Source organism: Corvus cornix, chromosome 19 (genome assembly GCF_000738735.6).
Source record: "Corvus cornix cornix isolate S_Up_H32 chromosome 19, ASM73873v5, whole genome shotgun sequence".
NCBI classification, from domain to species: Eukaryota; Metazoa; Chordata; class Aves; order Passeriformes; family Corvidae; genus Corvus; species Corvus cornix.
The window spans coordinates 7,940,373-7,958,467 of record NC_046348.1 but is presented as its reverse complement, the minus strand read 5'-3'; the positions used below and the strand labels follow the sequence as shown (position 1 = coordinate 7,958,467).

The following is an 18,095-nucleotide window of genomic DNA, read 5'->3' as shown; positions in this document are numbered from 1 at the left end:
CCAGGGCAGTGACTCAGCCCCGGTGTGGGATGGCAGGGACCACATGGCTTTGCCCACGCCAGGGCAAAGGGGACGTGCGGCCCAAGTGCCACAGCTGCTGTCGGGAGACAACACTCACACTTGGGATCTAAAAATACCCCAACCAGGCAGGTGGGAGGCCATCCAGGGATGGATTCGCAAGGCCAGCTCCTCTACTGGCTCACCCCACTCCCTCCCTGGCTCCAGGAGCATTTTCAGCGCCCAAGAGAGCTCTGGGGGACCCTTTCCCCACTGTGCCAGGGACGTGTGCTGGGGCAGAGACACCTCAAAACACCTGTGCCATTCTGCCAAGCCATGGCCAGAGCTGGGACCAGCAGAGGAGGATTCCTCAGGAGACTGCAAGGACTTAACCACACTTGGATTATTTAAATTCTTAGTGTTTATTTAGCGGCTTGCAAAATGTATCATCAAAAAGGCTTAGCACATGGACTTTCACCAGACATGAAGAAATCCCACTTATTGCACAGCAAATATAATTTTCTACTCTATATTAATTGCATGTAGTAATAACTTTTTAATTTGCTTTAACATTAATATTTCTAAAGCTCTTTCACCTTCAATTCCTTCAGCATCCTTCCCCCAAGCTAGAACAAGCCCCACATTATTCCCCAGTGCAAGATTACAGCATCCTGAGAAGCTCAAACATGAAGAAGCACACACACTCTTCCAGTAATTGTTTTCCCTTGGAGGAATCTGACCAGGAACAGCTTTGTGCCGGCTTTGGCTGGGATGAAGTTAATTTTCATGGTGTCACTAAGTTCCTTCCTAGCAGGATGGTGCTGGTTTGGATTTGTGACATTGGGAGTTACGGTGTTCGTCTTCCCAAGTCACCACCAGGACAGACAATGCCCTGCTCTCCTGTGGATGGCTGAACACCTGCCTGATGAGGGGAATTAATGAATGAATTCCTTGATTTGCTTTAATCTGCCTGCAAGCCCAACTTTCACTTAACCTATTAAACTATTTTTATCTCAACATACAAGTTTCCTCACTTCCTTCCAATTCTCTTCCCCATCCCACCGGGAACAAGCGAGTGGCTGTGTGGGGCTGGGATAATCCACAAGGCATTTGTCATTCCCACTTCTTTAAACAGGCCTGAAAGTTCTTTTGCACCAGCATTAGGCACTCACCAGCACAATACAGGCAGTGCAGGCATCACCTTTGGAATTTTCTAACTGCTAAATAACTGCTAAAGGCACATGATGAAACCCAGAACCCTCACCAGCTGTGGATGATTCCGGTTTGCAGAGATCCATGAATGTTTCACCTCAATTAAACGGCAAGGGGAACCTCACTGGGTTTATTCACCACTCTTGGCCAAATGCATCGGGCAGCACAGCCTGTCTCAAGTTTGTCACCAGGAGAGCGGGTGTTCAGGGCACAACAGGAGCAGACCATCCCCAAACTGCAGGGAAAACACTGTCAACCCAGGGACTGCTGAAACTTGAGCTCCTGTTGGTCGCTGAAGGAAGATGAGTGGTTTGGTGCAAGACACTGTGTGTCCCTGGAAGCTCTGCATGGCACGGGGTGGAGGTACGGACTGGAATTTCTTGCTCTGCAGTCCTCCTTTGTAGAGCTTGTCCCCACTGGTCCCTCTGCTCCAGCATGGCTTTTAAGTAAACAGGAATCTGAGCCTTCTCGTGGTTAGTGCCTCTCTAAGGCTACTCTGTGTGCTCGACAGCTCACTGAAATTACCCAGAACAAAAGAAAATAATGACTCCCCAGCTTAAGGAAACAGACACAAATCGAGCACCCAGAGTATGACGTGCACGTGGTGCCTTCTCTCTTCATCAGTTAACCACCTGTGAAAGCAAAACACAACACCAAGGGCCTGTGAAGGATTTGCTGAGACAAAACCAATTCCCTTTCTAGAACAGCCTGAAGCAAAGCCCCTTCAGTCAGGGAGTTCCCCAGCGTGCAGCTCTCCTGCCTCCTGCCCCTCAGCATGCACTGGTTATCTCAGATGCCAGGGAAAGCTCAGAGGGAGCTCTGGCTCAGAGGGAAACCTTCTCCAAGCCCCACATTCACTCATCTACAAAGCTTTTCCCAGTCTCAAACTAGGTCTACACACAGGAGAAGAAAAAGGCTCCTACCTCACTGTGACAGCCACAGCAGTGCTCTGAAACCTGCTCCTCCTTACCACCCACTGGGCCAGCCCAGCCTCTGCACAGCCAGCACAACCAAGAGGGCTTTTCTCTTCAGCACAGACTGGTGGCTCTGAGAAACCCAAATGATTTCAAGATGCTGTGAGTTTCCCCCCCTCATTCCCCTCCCTGTCTGCTCCCTTGAGGCCTGAGCCAGTTCTTGGCTCTTAAATCTCCTTCTGGATTACGTGGGCAGGTTATTTCCCCTGGGATGTTGGGCTCCTGAGTGTCTCCTTGCAGCAGTAACTACACAGACTGAAGGGCAGAATCCTGATCCACCCTGCCACCTCCTGTCCCCTCAGGAGCTGCTCCCTCAAGCTCACTAAACCCCACAGAGCAGTCAGTGAAGGCACATGCAGTGCCTGGTTTGTCAGACAAGGACAACCAACGGTGATCACGCTCAGAGATTCGGATCTTGCTCCTCCACCTCAGGAGGCATCCTGAGCCTCCTGCAAGCCTCTGCCTCCTGCAGAGAGGAGAGGACATCCCACCCTTCCGCACTACCCAGCTGGAAACAAGGGAGGAAACGGGAATAATTGAGCTGAGGTCAGACAGGGGCTGCAATGGGCAAGGAGGAGCAAGAGCTCGTCACAGACCCCGGCTTTGGGACACAGCTTCCCTCCCCAGGATGCCATGGTACACACTCGCAGCTCTCTGGGCTGTGAGGCAGCTCAAACGCTGCTGAAGGAAGCCCAGGAATTGAAACCACTCCTAACGAGTCTAAAACTACCAACCTCTGCCTCTGGAGGGAGCATCCCACGGGTATCACCTACCAGGGAAGAGCAACAACGAGCACAGCAGCCTGTGAGATCTCTCCGGGGATATTCCTATTCTACAGACTGCTTGCAAGAGTGAGAAGGTAAGAATTTAAGGCGGGACAGATATCATGAGACAGAAAAAGAGGTCAGGCTTAATGAAAGGGCTGCAGTTGCAAAGAACAGATCAAGTAAATTGCACAGACAGCAAAGACCCTCGACTCACCTTAATCATCACCGCTGCCACAACCGCCAGCAGGGCCAGGACAAAGAGCCCAATTCGGGCCTTGTTAAACCGCTTCAGGAGGAAGAACTTGGCCCAATCCACCTTCTTCTGGCTGCCAGGTGGGTACCGCATTTTGTTGGTGCTCTCCATCTTCAGGTCCTTGATGAGGCAGGCGCGGCGGTGGGAGAAGGTCTCGAAGCTGTGCTTGCCGTGGTAGGCACCCATCCCGCTGTGACCTGAGGGGCACAGCCAGGCAGGGTCACTCCTCAGGCTCAGCCAGGCAAAACTCTGTCCACTTGAGGACAACTGACCCTTCCCTTGCAGCATTTCTCAGTGTCTACGATGTCCATCTGTACTCCCAACACTCTTTTTCCTCACCTCATGTCCACCTGTAATTTCTGCCAATCACCCTGATTGCAGCTGATGGTTTTAATGCACCTTTCCCATCAGGCTGCACTAAATGTTTCAGTCTTTCCAAAAATACACCCAAAGGTTTTTCCCTCCTGGCCCCTGTCCTAATCCACTCCCCGAACTTACCATTATCAAGATCTGCTGCACAGAGATCCTTGGGCTGTAGCAGGCACAGGGATACCCAGACACAAACCATGAGTTGTTGTCCCCTGGGACACACTGTGCAGCAAGTCCCAACTCTTAAAGAGCACCAGTAACTTACCAACACCACCAAAAGGCAAAGTTGAGAGGAAGAAATGCATAATGACATCATTTCCAGTCACACCCCCACTGGAGGTTTCCGAGATGACTCTCTTGATCAACTAGAAAAAGAAATAAAAAAACCCAAAACATTAAAAAGACTCAGAGAAGAGACCAGACCATATAACTGAAGATACTGGGAAGGGAACTACATGTCAACCATGTTCATCTCCTCTGGCAGAGCCCAGACCCACCTGCTTGTTGTTGGAGAACACATAGAGGGCAAGCGGCTTCTCCCGACGGTTGATGAACTCAATGGCTTCCTCCACGCTCTTCACAGTCACAATGGGCAGCACTGGTCCAAAGATTTCCTCCTCCATCACCTTGGACTCCGGGGAAACATCAGTGAGGATGGTTGGTGCTGAGGCAAACGGGAGAATGGGAGAACAGCATGAGCTGGACACAGACATGGCCCATCCCAGGACCTTGTCCTGGACTCGACCTGCGTTCAACACAACCCAAGGAAGACACAGACCCCAAAAAGCACCCACTACCACCTCCCCTCCCCAGCAGCTGCCAGCAGCACCTATGAAGCAGGAGGCCTCATCAGTCTCTCCCCCATGAGCAATCTTCTGCCCTTCCAGCAGGCTCTTGACCCTCTTGAAGTGACGTTTATTGACGATCCTTTCATAGTCTGGAGACGACTTCACATCTTCCCCATAGAATTCCTGGCAAAGGGCACAGCAGAAACAAAGTGCTCAGCACAGCTTCCAACAGCCACAGCTCCAGGAAATCACACCTGGCCTGCAATAGGGACCGTTCCCACTGCACGAGGGTCTCTTCCCTCACCTTCAGAGTTGTCTTGATGTTCTCCACCACCTTGCTCTGGATGGATGGGTCACACAGGATGTAGTCTGGGGCGATGCAGGTCTGCCCACAGTTCATGTATTTGCCCCATGTTATCCGCCTGTGATAAGGAGAAAGGGAGATGGTTTTCCCACCAGGCACCACCTGAGCTGGGCATGCTGGCCCAGAGACATCCCCCTGCCTCACAGGGTACCCATTCCACTGCTCAGGGCCCACCAGAGGTGCAACAAGCTGACCTGCAGGCGACAGCCAGGTCACAGTCCTTGTCAATGTAGCAGGGGCTCTTCCCACCCAGCTCCAGGGTGACAGGGGTCAGGTGCTTGGCAGCTGCTGCCATCACAATTTTGCCCACTGCGGTGTTGCCAGTGTAGAGGATGTGATCAAATCTCTGGGTCAGCAGCTCAGTTGTCTCAGGAACTCCTCCAGTGACCACGGGGTACAGATCCTGCAGGGCAAACAAGAACCTGAGAGTTACCTTGATTCAAAGCACTTACATGAAGGCAGCAGCTCTGCATGTGGCAGAGAGCAGACTTATTTGTGGCCTACTTCGTGACAGGGACAAAATGTAGTGATATCAGAGATATGCTCTGCTCCTTCTCCCGAAATGAAGTTTCATTTCCCATTTTGTGCCACGTGAACTAAAAGAAATGGAGGCTGAGGCCAGGGCTGAGTCTGGCTGTGGAGCTGCTCCCACACAGCAAGAATCAGGGTTCATGTGACTGTCAGGCTCTCCCAAGGACTGTCTCCTTCCTCTGCTCCTGCCTCCCACCTGTGGAAGGCAGTAACTCCTGGAGAAAATTCCACAGAGGCTTTGCAGTCACAGCAACAGTCTGTCTCAGTGACATAGTGCAAGGGATGACAGAACTGCCAGGCAAGAGGAGGAGAAACAACACCTCCTCCTCCTCGGACACAAAAACCCAGGACATCTTGCCACCGAACACACAGTGCCCAGTTCTCAGGAAGAGCCAGCATCCTACACAACCTGTGCTGACCTAAGGGCATCTCCAGGACAGCTCCAAAAGAGCAGCTCCTGCAGTGAAAAGTACACACACACACCTCTCCATATGGCCACAGATGTCAAAAAGGCTATCACACTGCAGCAGCGTTATGTAAGCACACACACAAACACAGGGAGAATTTGTCAGTGTACCTTTGGACTCTAATTCAACCCTTCCTGTGCCTCCTGCTTATGCTCCTTTGAAGAGAGCAGGCAATGGATTTGGCTCGAACCTGCAGGAGCCCTTTGGAAGCAGGACAGTCACGTCAAACACAGGGCCATACTCACCTTGTCCAGGTACTGTGGCAGGAGCTCAGCCACCAGCCGAGCTGTGTTCTCGCTGACCTCCGACGGCTTCACCACCACCGCATTGCCTGCAGGGCAGACACAGCACCGACACTGAGCCCTCACATCCTCTCCCCACCCACCACCCCATGAAGGATGGGGCTGTGCTGGATCCCCACCTGCTGCAATGGCCCCGATCAGGGGCTGCATGACCAGCACAAAGGGGTAGTTCCAGGCCCCGATGACCAGCACCACTCCCAGCGGCTCGTAGCCGATGTAGGCCTCGTCCCTCATGGTCAGCAGGTTCTTCTTCACGGGCTGAGGGGCTGCCCAGGACGGCAGCTTCTCCATGGTCAGGGCCAGCTCCCCCAGCACACCCAGAATTTCATGGCTGTAGGCATTGTGCCCACACTGAAAGAAAAGGGAGTTTGGGGAGGGGATGGCAAAGGCACCCACCTCCCACAGCCACCATCACAGCCCTGCTGCTCCAATGTGTCTGTCACTGGCAGCGCTGCCCCAAAGGATCCCTGGCCAAAGACAGCCAGTTTGGGTGTGTGAGGCAGAACCAAAACCTGACAGCCAGGATTTGCCTTTGCAGTCCTGCCTTAGACTAACTTCTTAGAAATAGTGGCAGCAGACCTTTGCAGGCCACAGTGGGAGCCAGGGCCAAGATGAACAAGAGCAAAAGCCATTTAGCACAGCAAAGGCAGCCTCTGGCCTTCCAACTTTCCCTTCAGGGCTGACCACTGTCCTTGCACGACTGAGGAGAGAAACTCCCCGACCCAGACCTTGTTGAGATCGGCCTTGAGGGCTGCCAGGATGTCCTTCTCCTTCTCCTGCACCATCCTCTCCAGGGCCTTCAGCTGCTGAATCCTGAACTCCAGCGGGCGGCTCCGGCCCGAGTTGAAGGCGGCCCTCGCCCGCCCCACGATCTGCTGCATCCTCTCCATGGCTGCTCAGCGCTGAGGAGACACCGGCGACACCCAGCTCACCACAGGGCCCTCCCTCCCGCCGCACACACCCCGGCTCGTCCCCAAAAGCACCGCACACGCTCCCACCGCCCAGCCGCACCCCCCGCCCCATCTCCGGGGAGCGAACACGCCGCCGCCGTTTGTCCCGAATTCTGCCGCATCTCTCTGAACCCTTACGTAATTCCCGAGTTAGAAAAGTTTGAAAAGCAGCGCAGGGCGTTGGTGGGAGCGCGCGGATGCCACCGAGGGAGCCGGGAGCTGCTCGCGGCGGCACCGCGGTACCGAGCGACACCGGGCGAGGACACGGCGGGATGGGGACCCCCACCCCCTCCCCGAGGAACCGCGGGGACCCCCGAGCGACACCGGGGTTAAGGCGACAGCCGTGGCAGTGGTTGCGGCACGGTGGTTGCGAGACCGTGGCTCTCCCCGCGGCCGGTGCCCTCCGCCCCGGGCAGGACCCTCCGCCCCCGCGGCCCCGCCGCCCACCGGGGTCGCCGCCGCTGCAGGCGCTTCCTCTTTCCGCTCACATGACGGAAGCGGAACGGGCGAGGCCGCGGGGCCGCCCCGCCCGGGGGTCTCGGTGTGAGAGAGGGGAAGGAGGGGGGAAAAAGAGCAGAGCGGGGTGAAGGATGTGTCCCCACGGCCGCCCCCAGAACGGGGGTACCGCCGGTACCTTGACTGCCGCTGTCGGCGATGCTCCTGCCGGGCTCGCTGCACCGCGAGGCTGCCGCAGTCCTCCGTGGGCTCCGGCGGGTCTGGCACTGCCGGGCCGGTTGTGAAACGCTGCCGGGGCGTGGGGCCGCGCTGCGGACGGAGGGCAGAGTCCCTGCGGAGCCTTATCGGGGCAGGGAGCGGGGCACGAACGAGGCCGCGGCGCCCGCGGGTGGCCCTGCCCTGCCCTGGCAGCGGCCTCCGGCCACGGAGCAGAAGGAAAGCGGGGCAGGTGCTGCTTTAGGGGAGGCAGGACATGCCCCGCAGGACGGCCGAATTAACCTTGTTACAGTCCTGGCGTGGGAAACGGGCCAAAAATAAACGCAGGGAAAGGAGCTCAGGCAAGGCTGGGCACATTCCGGTTAAAAATAGACCTGCCACAACTTACTCTAAGAAAGGCACGGGGGTTATTTAAAAATTACATGCAGGTGGTTACACGCTGCCTTTCGTGACACGATTTACCCGGGCCATTTACTGCTAAAGCTCCTCAGCTGGAGCTGTAACCTCACTAAATCCGTGCCCACCACACCTCTGTGACACACAGGGCTGGCACCTGGGTGCTCCTGCCCAGGTGATGCAAGCTCCTGGCATAGACCACCCCTTCTCCTGCAAAGTTTAATCCCATTTTCCCACATCAACACGGCCCTTCGAGGCTGGGAGTGTCCTTTGGCTTCAGATTGTGCTGAACCACAATTCCCCCGAAACACCAAGCTTGGCTTCTGTGGTCAGTTGGCTTCACTGCTATGGCTCAGCAGGAGCATTTCACAAGCTGTTACACAAATTTCAGCAGTAAACACCCCACTGTGGAGAAGAATGACACAAACAACTGCTAAAACTTGCATGTAGGAGGCAACATGGGAAGTAGAAAGAGGCTGGGCTTGATAGGGTCCTTCCTAGGTGATGTATGGAAAGAAACTGGGTTTGCATTGAAGAAAACATGGGTAGAAGTAGGAATGATCCTCACAGGACCATTGCCTGATGTAAGTACTTCCCCTTACCTGTCAGCATCCTTGCAGGCACAGCAGGGTGGAGCTCTGTGCAGGCCCAGGGGCAATTAATGCTACTTCAATCCCAGTAAAAGCCTGAGCCCTCAGCATGGAGCATTAGATGGTGCCTGGGGAAACAGTGCTGCAATGCACCCACTCCAGGATGTCAGCAGGAGCAGGGAGGTGGATGGATTCTCCAGAGCTTGTAAAATTCTCACCCATCAGCCTGGAGGGTTTTCACATCACAACAGTGCTGCTCGTACTTGGCAGCACACACTGGAAGCAAACATCCCAGCTCCCAGTTACCCCAGGGGTCAGCAGAAATGAGGCAGCGTCCTGGGAGACAGTTCCTTTTGGTCCTTGTCAGGGACATATTTTGGCCAGTTAGGGACAGGAAACAAGGCTGAGGGCGTTTTTAGCATTGCAGAGTCTCAGCTGGGTGAGACACGTGGATTTCAGGGAAGTGTGGGATCCCGAGTGAGACACAGGAATACCCCGTGCTCCCCACGCCTGGAAGCTGGCACTGTTTTCTATTTTAATTCAATCACTCAGAAACAATAAAGGGAGCTATTTATGGGAAAGCAATGGAACTCCAGAGAAACTGGGAGGTGAGCAGTGGTGGGGGGGCTCTAATCTGTACTTACAGCAGCAAGAGGTGTTTTATTGAGAAGCTGAGCTCGAGATTCCCGTCTCTCCTCATTCCTTAAAGCCCTCACTCCCCTCTTGGAGTCAATTAACAGCAAGGAGAGACAGGCTCCTGCCCTGCCCTGGAGAACAGCCCTTTGTGCTGATCTTTACCTTGCTTCCAAAATCATCCAGCAGAGCCTGGGGAAGGAGGACTTTGATTTGGAAGATAAACTGTGCAGTATTTGCTTTCAAGAGTCCACCAAATAACACAGCTAATCAATAAATGTCCTTTTATCTCGCACACCACGCTCACGGAACTTCAAGTTTTCAGCTGCAATCCTCAATCTCTGCTTAAATGTCTGCCTAGTCTCAGATTCCACGTGTTTTCTGGAAGTCACACAACCCAGCCAGTGGCACAAGATGGGCAGATACAAAACCCAAACAGCACTCGACCATAAAAGCGGGTTCAGAAGACGAGCAACAGGGAGAGGTTTTAAGGAACCTACAGGAATCAATGCAGCTCAGTTCATTTATGGCATCACTTGTTTTGAAAGCTGTGGCTGATCTCACATTCGCAAGAAGGAGATACTGTGTCACACAGAGCCCTGGTCTGTGGGCTGCATTGTCGCCAGAGTTCAGGCCATGGAAAATGTGAAAGGGACACAAAGAAACAATGGGAATGATTGGCATGAGGACTGCAACAAGACTCAACAGCCCCACTGGCACTCGGTTGGCTTTCAGGCAGTGAGGAGGGGGGAGCCTGCCGTGCACAAAAGCCTATTGAAAAGGTGTTTGTCCAAAGGAGCAGTGCCAAGGCTTCCTTCAGCTGGGCTCCAGCTGACTCGGAGACCTCAGGAGAGGGGGTACCCTGATAGACTTCACTCCTCTGCAGAAAGGAGGAGCTGTGGGGGCACTATGGAAAAAGCCACAGCCAGGGCTATGGCTTAGGTCAGATGGGGAAGTTCAGGATGAAAAGAGATTTGCTTATAGACTTAAAAGACATCCTGGACAGTCAAAAAAGATAGTAGCAAGCAGAGCTAAGAGAAGACAAAAAAGTCAAAGGAGCAAAATTTAAATTTAAGATACCCCCCAAAACAGGAGAGGAAGCAGGAATCAAAAAGCTGGTGGGTCAAAAGTCAGGTCACAAGCCAGCCTATCTGAATTTCAAAGCCTCAACCAGCTTTGGAAGCAGCAGGATCTGGCTTTCCCTGCTCCAGATGAAAAGCAAGTTTCCCTTTTTGATGTAGCTGTGCACAGCACTGTGACATAGGTAAATCACAAGTTACTGCCTCTGAACCCTGAGGTGATGTGGTAATAACTTGGTGTAGCTGTACAAGGTAATAGCAAGAACTATGCAGAACCCAGCGAGTCCCAGGAACAACTCACCCCTCAAAATGCTCCTTGGAATAACTTGTAGCATCTTGGTTGCAAGTTCAATTAACTGGATTTCCTCCTCTGTGTCAGAGGAAGGGCTGGAGAGTTCAACTTCTTGCTTGTAAAAAGCAGCAAATGTCACAATCAAAACGTGGTTTAGATTCCTCAGCTGACATTTTGCACTATGGACAGAGCAGAACAAGTGCAGAAGACTCAAGGAGATGCTGGAGAGCTGAGCTAGAAAAGCACATCAAATCTCTCCTTTCAAGTTCTATCTTTCAAAGGCTGGGGGGGAAAAAAAAAAAAAGTATTTGGTAAAAACAAGCACCTGCTGTTCAGCACAGAGAGCCAAAGACAGAGGACAGCTTCAGGATCTTTGTGGAATGAGTTTATGCAGAGAGACAGGCCATGAACATTGGTCTCCTCCTCCTGAAAACAGCCAGCAAGAATAGCCCTTTTCTTCTCCTCCTGTTTGTGCAGCTGTAGCCTTGCTGGCAAGAGGGGAAGGAGAATGAGCTTGAATCCTGAAAGGAAAGAAAGAAAACCAACAAAACCCAGTGAGTTCCTGAGAAAAGCAGCCTATCTCCTAGACTCATGCATTAAGGCTGTTGCTTTGTTCCTAGATTCGGGCCCAGACATATCATTAGCATTCCCAGCTCACTTCTTCCTCATCCTCTTTATGTGCCACTCACAATGGGAGGGTTTTCTAATCATAAATTGGGGAAAATTTGATAGTACCACTCAAAAATACAACAGCCACACAGCAGCTACCACAGCACACCTCAGCTGGGCAGAGGGTATGAGCTGTAAGGTGAACAAAGCCCATTTTTCGTAAACTTTGGATAGAAATTGTAACTTCCTGCCAGCTTTTGTCAATTAGCTCTGTATATGCTGTTTTGGCAGCTCAGACAGCTCCTCTTTGCTAGAGGCAACAAATAAGCACCTCGTTGAAAGATCATACAGCTGTTACCCAGGATCCTACTTAGCATTTTCATTTTCCAATCCGAGTTAAAAAAAATAAAGAAATAAAGGGAAAAAAAAAAAAAAGAAGCAGGGTAAATTGTCTCCTAAATCCAGGGGAAAACAAACTCAGGGACACTTTGTGCCAGAGCTATCCAGAGATAATAAACTCAAGGATGCTGCCTCATCCTGCCCTGGTGGCAGGTCCAGCTGCTAAGGGGAACATTCAGCAACTTCTTCACCTAGTCAAGTAGAGATTTTTTCCTAAATTTAACACCTCTGGTCACAGAGACACAGAAGCTCAGTTGTACCATAGAAACACTTCTAGTGTCAGTATTTATTTTTACCTTAATATACATTTATACAGGCCATAATAAAAAGGCTATTACGCAACAGTTCAGTGAGTTATTACCTAGTTCCAAGAATAATGCATGCAATTACAAAGGAGAGGTAGAAACACCGTATTAAAGACCTAAAAATACAAACATTATATAAACAAACACTTTCAAATTAACTGTTGGAATTTCATACAGATAAATAAGGTAAAAAGTACATTACTCTGTCAAAGTAAAGGAAACACATGGTTATCCCAACACTGAAACAATATTTTGATGTGTAAGCCCTGTACAACTTTGTCAAATAGTTCAGACCACTGTGTTTAAGAGGATTAAAATGATTTTGTCCTGGAGAATGGTTTATTCAAGTATTCAAGCAGTTGAGTAACAAAAAAGTCCCAAAAATAAAGTATAGGAACCATTTCCAGAGAAGCTGATCTGCCTTTAAATGCTTTGCAAATCGCTGTCCTGATGATCTCATGGGATGCTTGAAATGACAACGCCTATAAGGCTGAATGAAGCTTCCCACCTCTCCCCCAAAATGCACACAAAAGAATCCTGATTTTTCACACACTCTATATGTAGAGATTCTACATCATTTTATCAGCATCTCAAACCACAACATTATTTTCTGCTTTTTGTTTTTTTTTTTTTTGTTGGTTTTTTTCTTTTTTTTGCATGGTTCCTTGCAGAACCTTTCAGTTTACAGTATTTATTGTAATACTGCCCAAGAAACAAACTACAGAGAACTGTCATTACACCCCTAAAGACTGCAGGCATTAATGCACATATTGCATGCACAACAAAAGATGCAACCAAATCTATAGAAAAAGCAAACAACCAGCAACTCAACATTGCTATTACTGAGAAAGTCCAGAGCAGTAGTTACTCAAGTATTAGACAAATAGGTATAAAATGGAAAGGTTCACATGAATACAAGTTTTTACACTGTTTGCTTGAAAGTCTTCTAGAAGCTACATTTGAAATTCTGAAAAGAATTTTATGTACACTGAAATGAAATTCAGCCAAGTCCATTGTGCCTTCTTTCTCTAGATTTTTTTTTTATATAGTTCTTCAAAAATGAATATACAGTTGCTTTAGTAAATTAGTGCAAAACAAAATATTTTGGAAGAAGATCATCAAATTGTATCCACATCAGCTGAAAACCCCCTGGGGATTTTGCACAGATGGAGAGAATTTCTTCCATCCCCACTTTTCCCCCAGGGAAGAGCGTGTTTGCCATCCCTTCATATGACAACCTGAGCCGTGTGTACAACAGGTGAGCTCCCAGACAAGGCAGCTGAGCCCCAAAAAGCTTCAAGCAGCACTTGCACATGGTTAGGGTTTCCCAAATTCACTCAGCCACGTTTTACTGAACAACTTAAAAACTCGTGAGGGAATCTTCGGAGGGAAATGTCTCTTTTGTACCTGATGCAGAAGGATCCTCTCTCCAGAAACCTCACGAGGAAAAAAACCCAAACCCTGATCATTCAAGTTCAAAGCACACGTACAAGGATCAGTTTGAAATGTGAAGAGAGATTCTTTTAAATTCTGTTGCTAGGAAGGAAAAGGAGCTGCTGGATCGGTAAGGCAAGTGTACTTTTGGAATTTCTCCTCTTTGAATATGCTGCTGCTTCTTTGGTAGTCACCACAGAAATGTAAGAATCATCTTCCACATGGGGCAGAACAAGGACAACAATTAAGCTGTAGTGAAAAAAGTGCAGTATCACTGATGTGGTCCCTTATGTTCACACCATCTGGTCCTCAGGATATTCCTACTGCTCATACACAGCCACTGTGCTGTAGCAGAGTGCAGAAAGCCTTCGCTCGATGCTGGATTTATCTGCAGAGAGAGGCACAAGACAGGTGATGACCAGAGTTATTTTACAATGTGTTAATCCCATGTAATCTTCATTATTCAGCTGAACTTACACTTGTGTACATTTTCTATATCTGCAGGGTCTTGCAGTATTTTAGTCAGTCCTTCCAGCAGCAGGGCTGCCTTGTGGTATCGATATGTGATATCTTCAGTTTGCTGGAACATCTCATCCAGAGCTGCCGACTGCACCTGCAATCAGTCAGGACATTCAGTTTCATAAACTCTAACAGGCAAGTAGCAAAACGAAACATTCAAAATTAATCATCTAAAAGTGTCATTAAGAAACCATTTTTCAGCATTAATTTAGCTGATGGGTTGTTATAACTCAGACAACAGAATGAAGGTGGAACTAGATGATCTTTAAGGTCCCTTCCAAGCCATTCTGATTCTGAGAGAAAACTGAGGTAACTGAGAATATTCTGTACAAAAGATCTATAAAAGCTCTTTTTGATCTTCTGTGTTTCCATGCTCATTTTTACACCTGCATTCTCTTGTAAAGAAAGAAACTAATGGTGCACAATGACACCATCATTAAGCACAACACTTGCCAGAATCTTTTGCGTGACACAAAGAATTCCCTCTCATCACTAAAGCAGTTAAATTTCCTGTGTGGTCACTGAAAATATCAATTCTATTTTCTGGTTATGTAGAGGAGGTATGTGAGAGAAGGCAGCAATTCCTATCGTTCTGGGAAAAGGAGGGACTTACCATTTCCACAGCACAGCTGTAGATGAGCTTCTCTGCAGTTACACTGTTGATTTCATCAATGAACCTTTGCTTGTCCGAAAAGAAACGATTCAACTTTTCTGTCAATTTTTTGCACATTCCAATACAGAATTTGTATCTCTCGTTGAGGCTTTTCACAACTGGCAGAAAGGTAAGAAGAAATTTTTTTAAATCCCCGAACAAAATCCAAACAACAACTCAGCCTAAGTTCAAAGTAAACTTGTTTAAACTTGTGCTTTTAGTGTTTATTTACTCCACCACTTTTATGACTTGAGTGTCTATCAAATAATTTCCATTTCCAGTCAAAAATACCCATTTCCTAACTGTTTCTGGCTGTTTACTACCAGAATTGTGCAATTGTACATATCTAAAATTCTCCTGCAGAGAAGAAAAACAAAACAAATGTTGCAACTTAAACTTACTGATGTATCAGCAAAGAAAATTCACAAGCAAAGCAAATTAGATGATGCATCTACCTTGCTTAACAGCAGTGGATGGGTTCAGTTTCCCAGATTTGACCTGTGCTTTGGCAAGATGCAGAGAAGATGCCAATAACTGGGCAGCTTTCATATACAACACCAGCTGCTCCACTTGTCTAGGGAGAAGAGGGGGGAAAAAAGTAAATTATGCATCAAAATACCTTTCTTGAATGCATTCAAGCCAGGGGCAGACACCACTTTTTAATCACAACACCCTACAGGAGCCAGCAACAGCAGAAAAGGAAGACAGATGTTTAAAATGCAGCTCCACCCCTCCCCTCCCTTCCCTTCACAAACACCCTGTCACGGGGTGAGGGGACATCTGCTCATTTAGGAGCTGCAGCAGCAAAGACAAACTGCTTTAAATGCAGACATTTTAAAAAGGAGCACTTATTTGTGGGGACTCTCTGCCCGAGGTCAACGTCTCACCACAAGTAACTGGGTGTACTTTTCATTTCCTATCCCCCTGGAATTCTCAGTTGTGAAAAGCAAACACTTTGCAGGGTTTTTCTGTTGGCTTTTGATTTTTTTAGTACTTCAGGAAGAAGGCAGGAAGTAGAACTGCCCTTTCCCACCACTTCAAATTTCTCATATTTCTCCTTGCTTTTGATTTTGTATTGATTGACTGTTTTTCCAGTGAAACCAAATTTGGACCCTCCTTCTCCCCTCCCAACCTCCAGCTCAGTGCTTCAGTGAAGAGGAAGGGATGAGTGCTCAGATTTACCAGAAGCTGGTACACAAATTTCCATGCTCAGAAATGCACTGGTGCACCTCAAGCCTGAACTCAACACTTTCCCCAGCTCATGTGGCAGACCAGAAAAGAATCTTTTGTCTTTGTTCTTTCTGATCTGTCTGCAGTTGTTAAAAAAATCATTCCTATAGAGATTCTATACAGGAAAACAATCACTCCCAGCAAAGAGAGCAGAGTTTAAACACATGTTTGATGTGTTGAATCGTCACTAATTCTCCCATTTGACTGCATACTCACCCCCATTCTTTGCTGAGCTGGCTGATCTGATCCACAACTATGCTCTCCTGGATTTGGTACAGTGACACAGCAGAAGTGCACAGGTCTGGGTTTCCTCCTCTCACTGCTGTCAGATCCAGAACACACTCTGTAAATGTCAGCATCATGTTTAGGTGGCGCAGTGTGTCTGTGTGCTCTCTCTGTCAGAGGGAAAGATGACAGCAATTTAACCACTCGGAGCCATCAGCCACATTTAAAACTCTTGTTAATCATTTAAGGATTTCTTAGTATGTCAGTTCCATGCAGAATTCCCATTGTGGTAGAGCCAGCATTAGGGATGACAGAACCAAATGAGCCCCAGCAGATCTGAACTTGTTCTCTCTTTGTTAATGAATTCAAGATATTGTAGCTTATACTTAAGAGTCTTTCAACAAAGCCAAAGGAATTGGTACATGGAGTTGTATGTTGAAACCTGAGGAACTAAAGGAATTACAAGTGGGACAAATTATTGTATTATCAGCAACACAAAAGGATGTTTGGCACTTGCGTGAAGAGCCAGGAGGAACATTTTGGCTTTTATTATGTAACAGACTTAATACCTACAAAAGAACTGATCTGCTTCACTCTAATTTACACCTAGCTCTAGAATTATATTGTGTTAAAAGGTGGCTGTTACCAAAGTTTACACTTTAGACTAAAAACTTCAAGTGGAGTGAACAACTCACTGCTGCTCTGTCCTTCAAAACTAATCAGACATATCTTAGCAATATTTATAATATTTTCATTAATAATACAGGTCTAAATACATTTTAAACTCTATCTGTGGGAAGAATACAGTGGATTGGTAAGCATTCATGTTATAAGAGAGATTCAATAGGGACCCAAACACCTTCCAGCAAGATGTGAATGAGAAAACAGAACAGCAATCTGTCTTGAGAAATGTACACTCCAAGAATAGCATTCTGGTGAAAGACCACCCCAATTTGTGTTTTTAAAGTGTCACTCCCCCACACATTTGAAAAATATAGGATGATCTTCCCACAAGTAGGATTTAACATCATTCCCTGACTGTGAAGAAGCAATGAAATGCCCAGAGGGGCTTTGTTACTGTCAGCACCCACATCCAGAGACTTGGCATGAAACAGAGGCCTCTCTGCGAGGCTCTGCTGGACAAAAGCAGTCATGTTCCTTTGGTTACCTATTCAAATTTATGAAATGCCAGCAATAACTACCAAAGAGAAACTGGCAACTACTGATACAGGAATATTTTCAAGATCTTAAACAAAAACAACAACACGTGAGACAGCACAGAGGAAACTACAAAGCACATGGAGCAGCCCTGGTTTGACCAGGTCTGTTTCAGCAACATCACACATAAGAAAACATTAAATGATTGTTTCTATACCTCCATTAAAGTTTCCTCAGGCAATTCAGGAGCTTCAAAAGTGATAAAGCCCTCTAGGCTGGGAGGGGAAGTACCATAAGGGATGTACTTCAGACTCGGAGCCGCCTCGGCCCCCGGAGGAGAGGAGCCCATATAAATACCAGGAGGAGAGCCCATATAAACACGGCCACTAGTGGAGCAGAGAGACCCTCCGGAACTATTTGATCCAACTACAAGAAAAATAACACACACATTCAGTCTGATTCAGCACTGGGGCTGTGGGTGACAGCAAGTGACACATCAGGAGCCAGCACAGAGTCCCCCATGGAAGGCTCTGCTCACTGCTCCTTGCATGGCTCTGCAGAGAGTGCACAGGCTGTGCTGTAACAACAGTGGTAATTCCTAACAGATTCTGGGATTCATGGCTTTAGGTTCTGGTGAGTTCACACTGCTCACCTGAAGCCCTTAACCTTGAGGTCTTTGATATTTGGCAGCACAGCTGACACATTCCAAAATGCAGGCAGCTGCCACCCTCGGTGTGCTGTTTCTGGGACAATGCACGGCAGCAGGCAAAAATCAGAATTCTGACTTTTCCTCTCCACCTTTGCCAGAGAGATTACACTCCCTGTGGGGGAGTAAAGCTGTGTTCACAGGAGGTTACTCACTGCTGGATTGTAAATCTGTGCCTCTGATCCTCTTTAGTGGGGAAAAGGCAGAAACCACCTGATATTG

General features: G+C 48.5%; 2 protein-coding genes across 10 annotated transcripts in view; both read right to left on the bottom strand.

Moving 5' to 3' along the window:
• Nucleotides 1–398: 398 nt before the first annotated feature.
• LOC104691019 (aldehyde dehydrogenase family 3 member A2) lies at nt 399–7,792 on the bottom strand. 8 transcript variants are annotated; one of them, XM_039562984.1, is made up of 12 exons: nt 7,609–7,792; nt 6,753–6,926; nt 6,144–6,375; nt 5,968–6,053; nt 4,919–5,127; nt 4,665–4,782; nt 4,402–4,543; nt 4,070–4,236; nt 3,838–3,937; nt 3,165–3,400; nt 2,133–2,256; nt 399–1,841 (listed from the first exon to the last, which is right to left on the bottom strand). In XM_039562984.1, the coding sequence occupies exons 2-11, from the start codon at nt 6,912–6,914 to the stop codon at nt 2,176–2,178; spliced, it is 1,533 nt and encodes a 510-aa protein (XP_039418918.1). In that variant the 5' UTR covers nt 6,915–6,926; nt 7,609–7,792; the 3' UTR covers nt 399–1,841; nt 2,133–2,175. The 8 variants fall into 8 exon arrangements, with proteins under 8 accessions (XP_039418918.1, XP_039418920.1, XP_039418917.1 ...); XM_039562986.1 differs by lacking the exon at nt 7,609–7,792 and adding an exon at nt 7,422–7,496; XM_039562983.1 differs by lacking the exon at nt 7,609–7,792 and adding an exon at nt 7,261–7,401.
• Nucleotides 7,793–11,901: 4,109 nt separating this feature from the next.
• Nucleotides 11,902–18,095, bottom strand: part of ULK2 (unc-51 like autophagy activating kinase 2) — a 36,036-nt gene continuing 29,842 nt past the window's right edge. For both annotated transcript variants that reach the window (XM_010402372.2, XM_019287610.2), the window contains 6 exons: nt 17,385–17,593; nt 16,001–16,179; nt 15,010–15,128; nt 14,516–14,673; nt 13,861–13,996; nt 11,902–13,771 (listed from right to left, as the gene is read on the bottom strand). In XM_010402372.2, coding sequence (XP_010400674.1) covers nt 13,704–13,771; nt 13,861–13,996; nt 14,516–14,673; nt 15,010–15,128; nt 16,001–16,179; nt 17,385–17,593 — 869 coding nt within the window. In that variant the 3' untranslated portion in view covers nt 11,902–13,703. The remainder of the gene's footprint in view (nt 13,772–13,860; nt 13,997–14,515; nt 14,674–15,009; nt 15,129–16,000; nt 16,180–17,384; nt 17,594–18,095) is intronic.

Excerpts from the sequence above, each read along its gene's own strand:
- LOC104691019 (XM_039562984.1), bottom strand. The coding sequence starts at position 6,914 with ATGGAGAGGATGCAGCAGATCGTGGGGCGGGCGAGGGCCGCCTTCAAC. Across the intron at positions 3,938-4,069 it reads TGTTCTCCAACAACAAGCAG|TTGATCAAGAGAGTCATCTC; the intron begins GTGGGTCTGGGC and ends TTCTTTTTCTAG. Across the intron at positions 2,257-3,164 it reads TGGCAGCGGTGATGATTAAG|AGCCACCAGTCTGTGCTGAA; the intron begins GTGAGTCGAGGG and ends TGGGTTTCTCAG.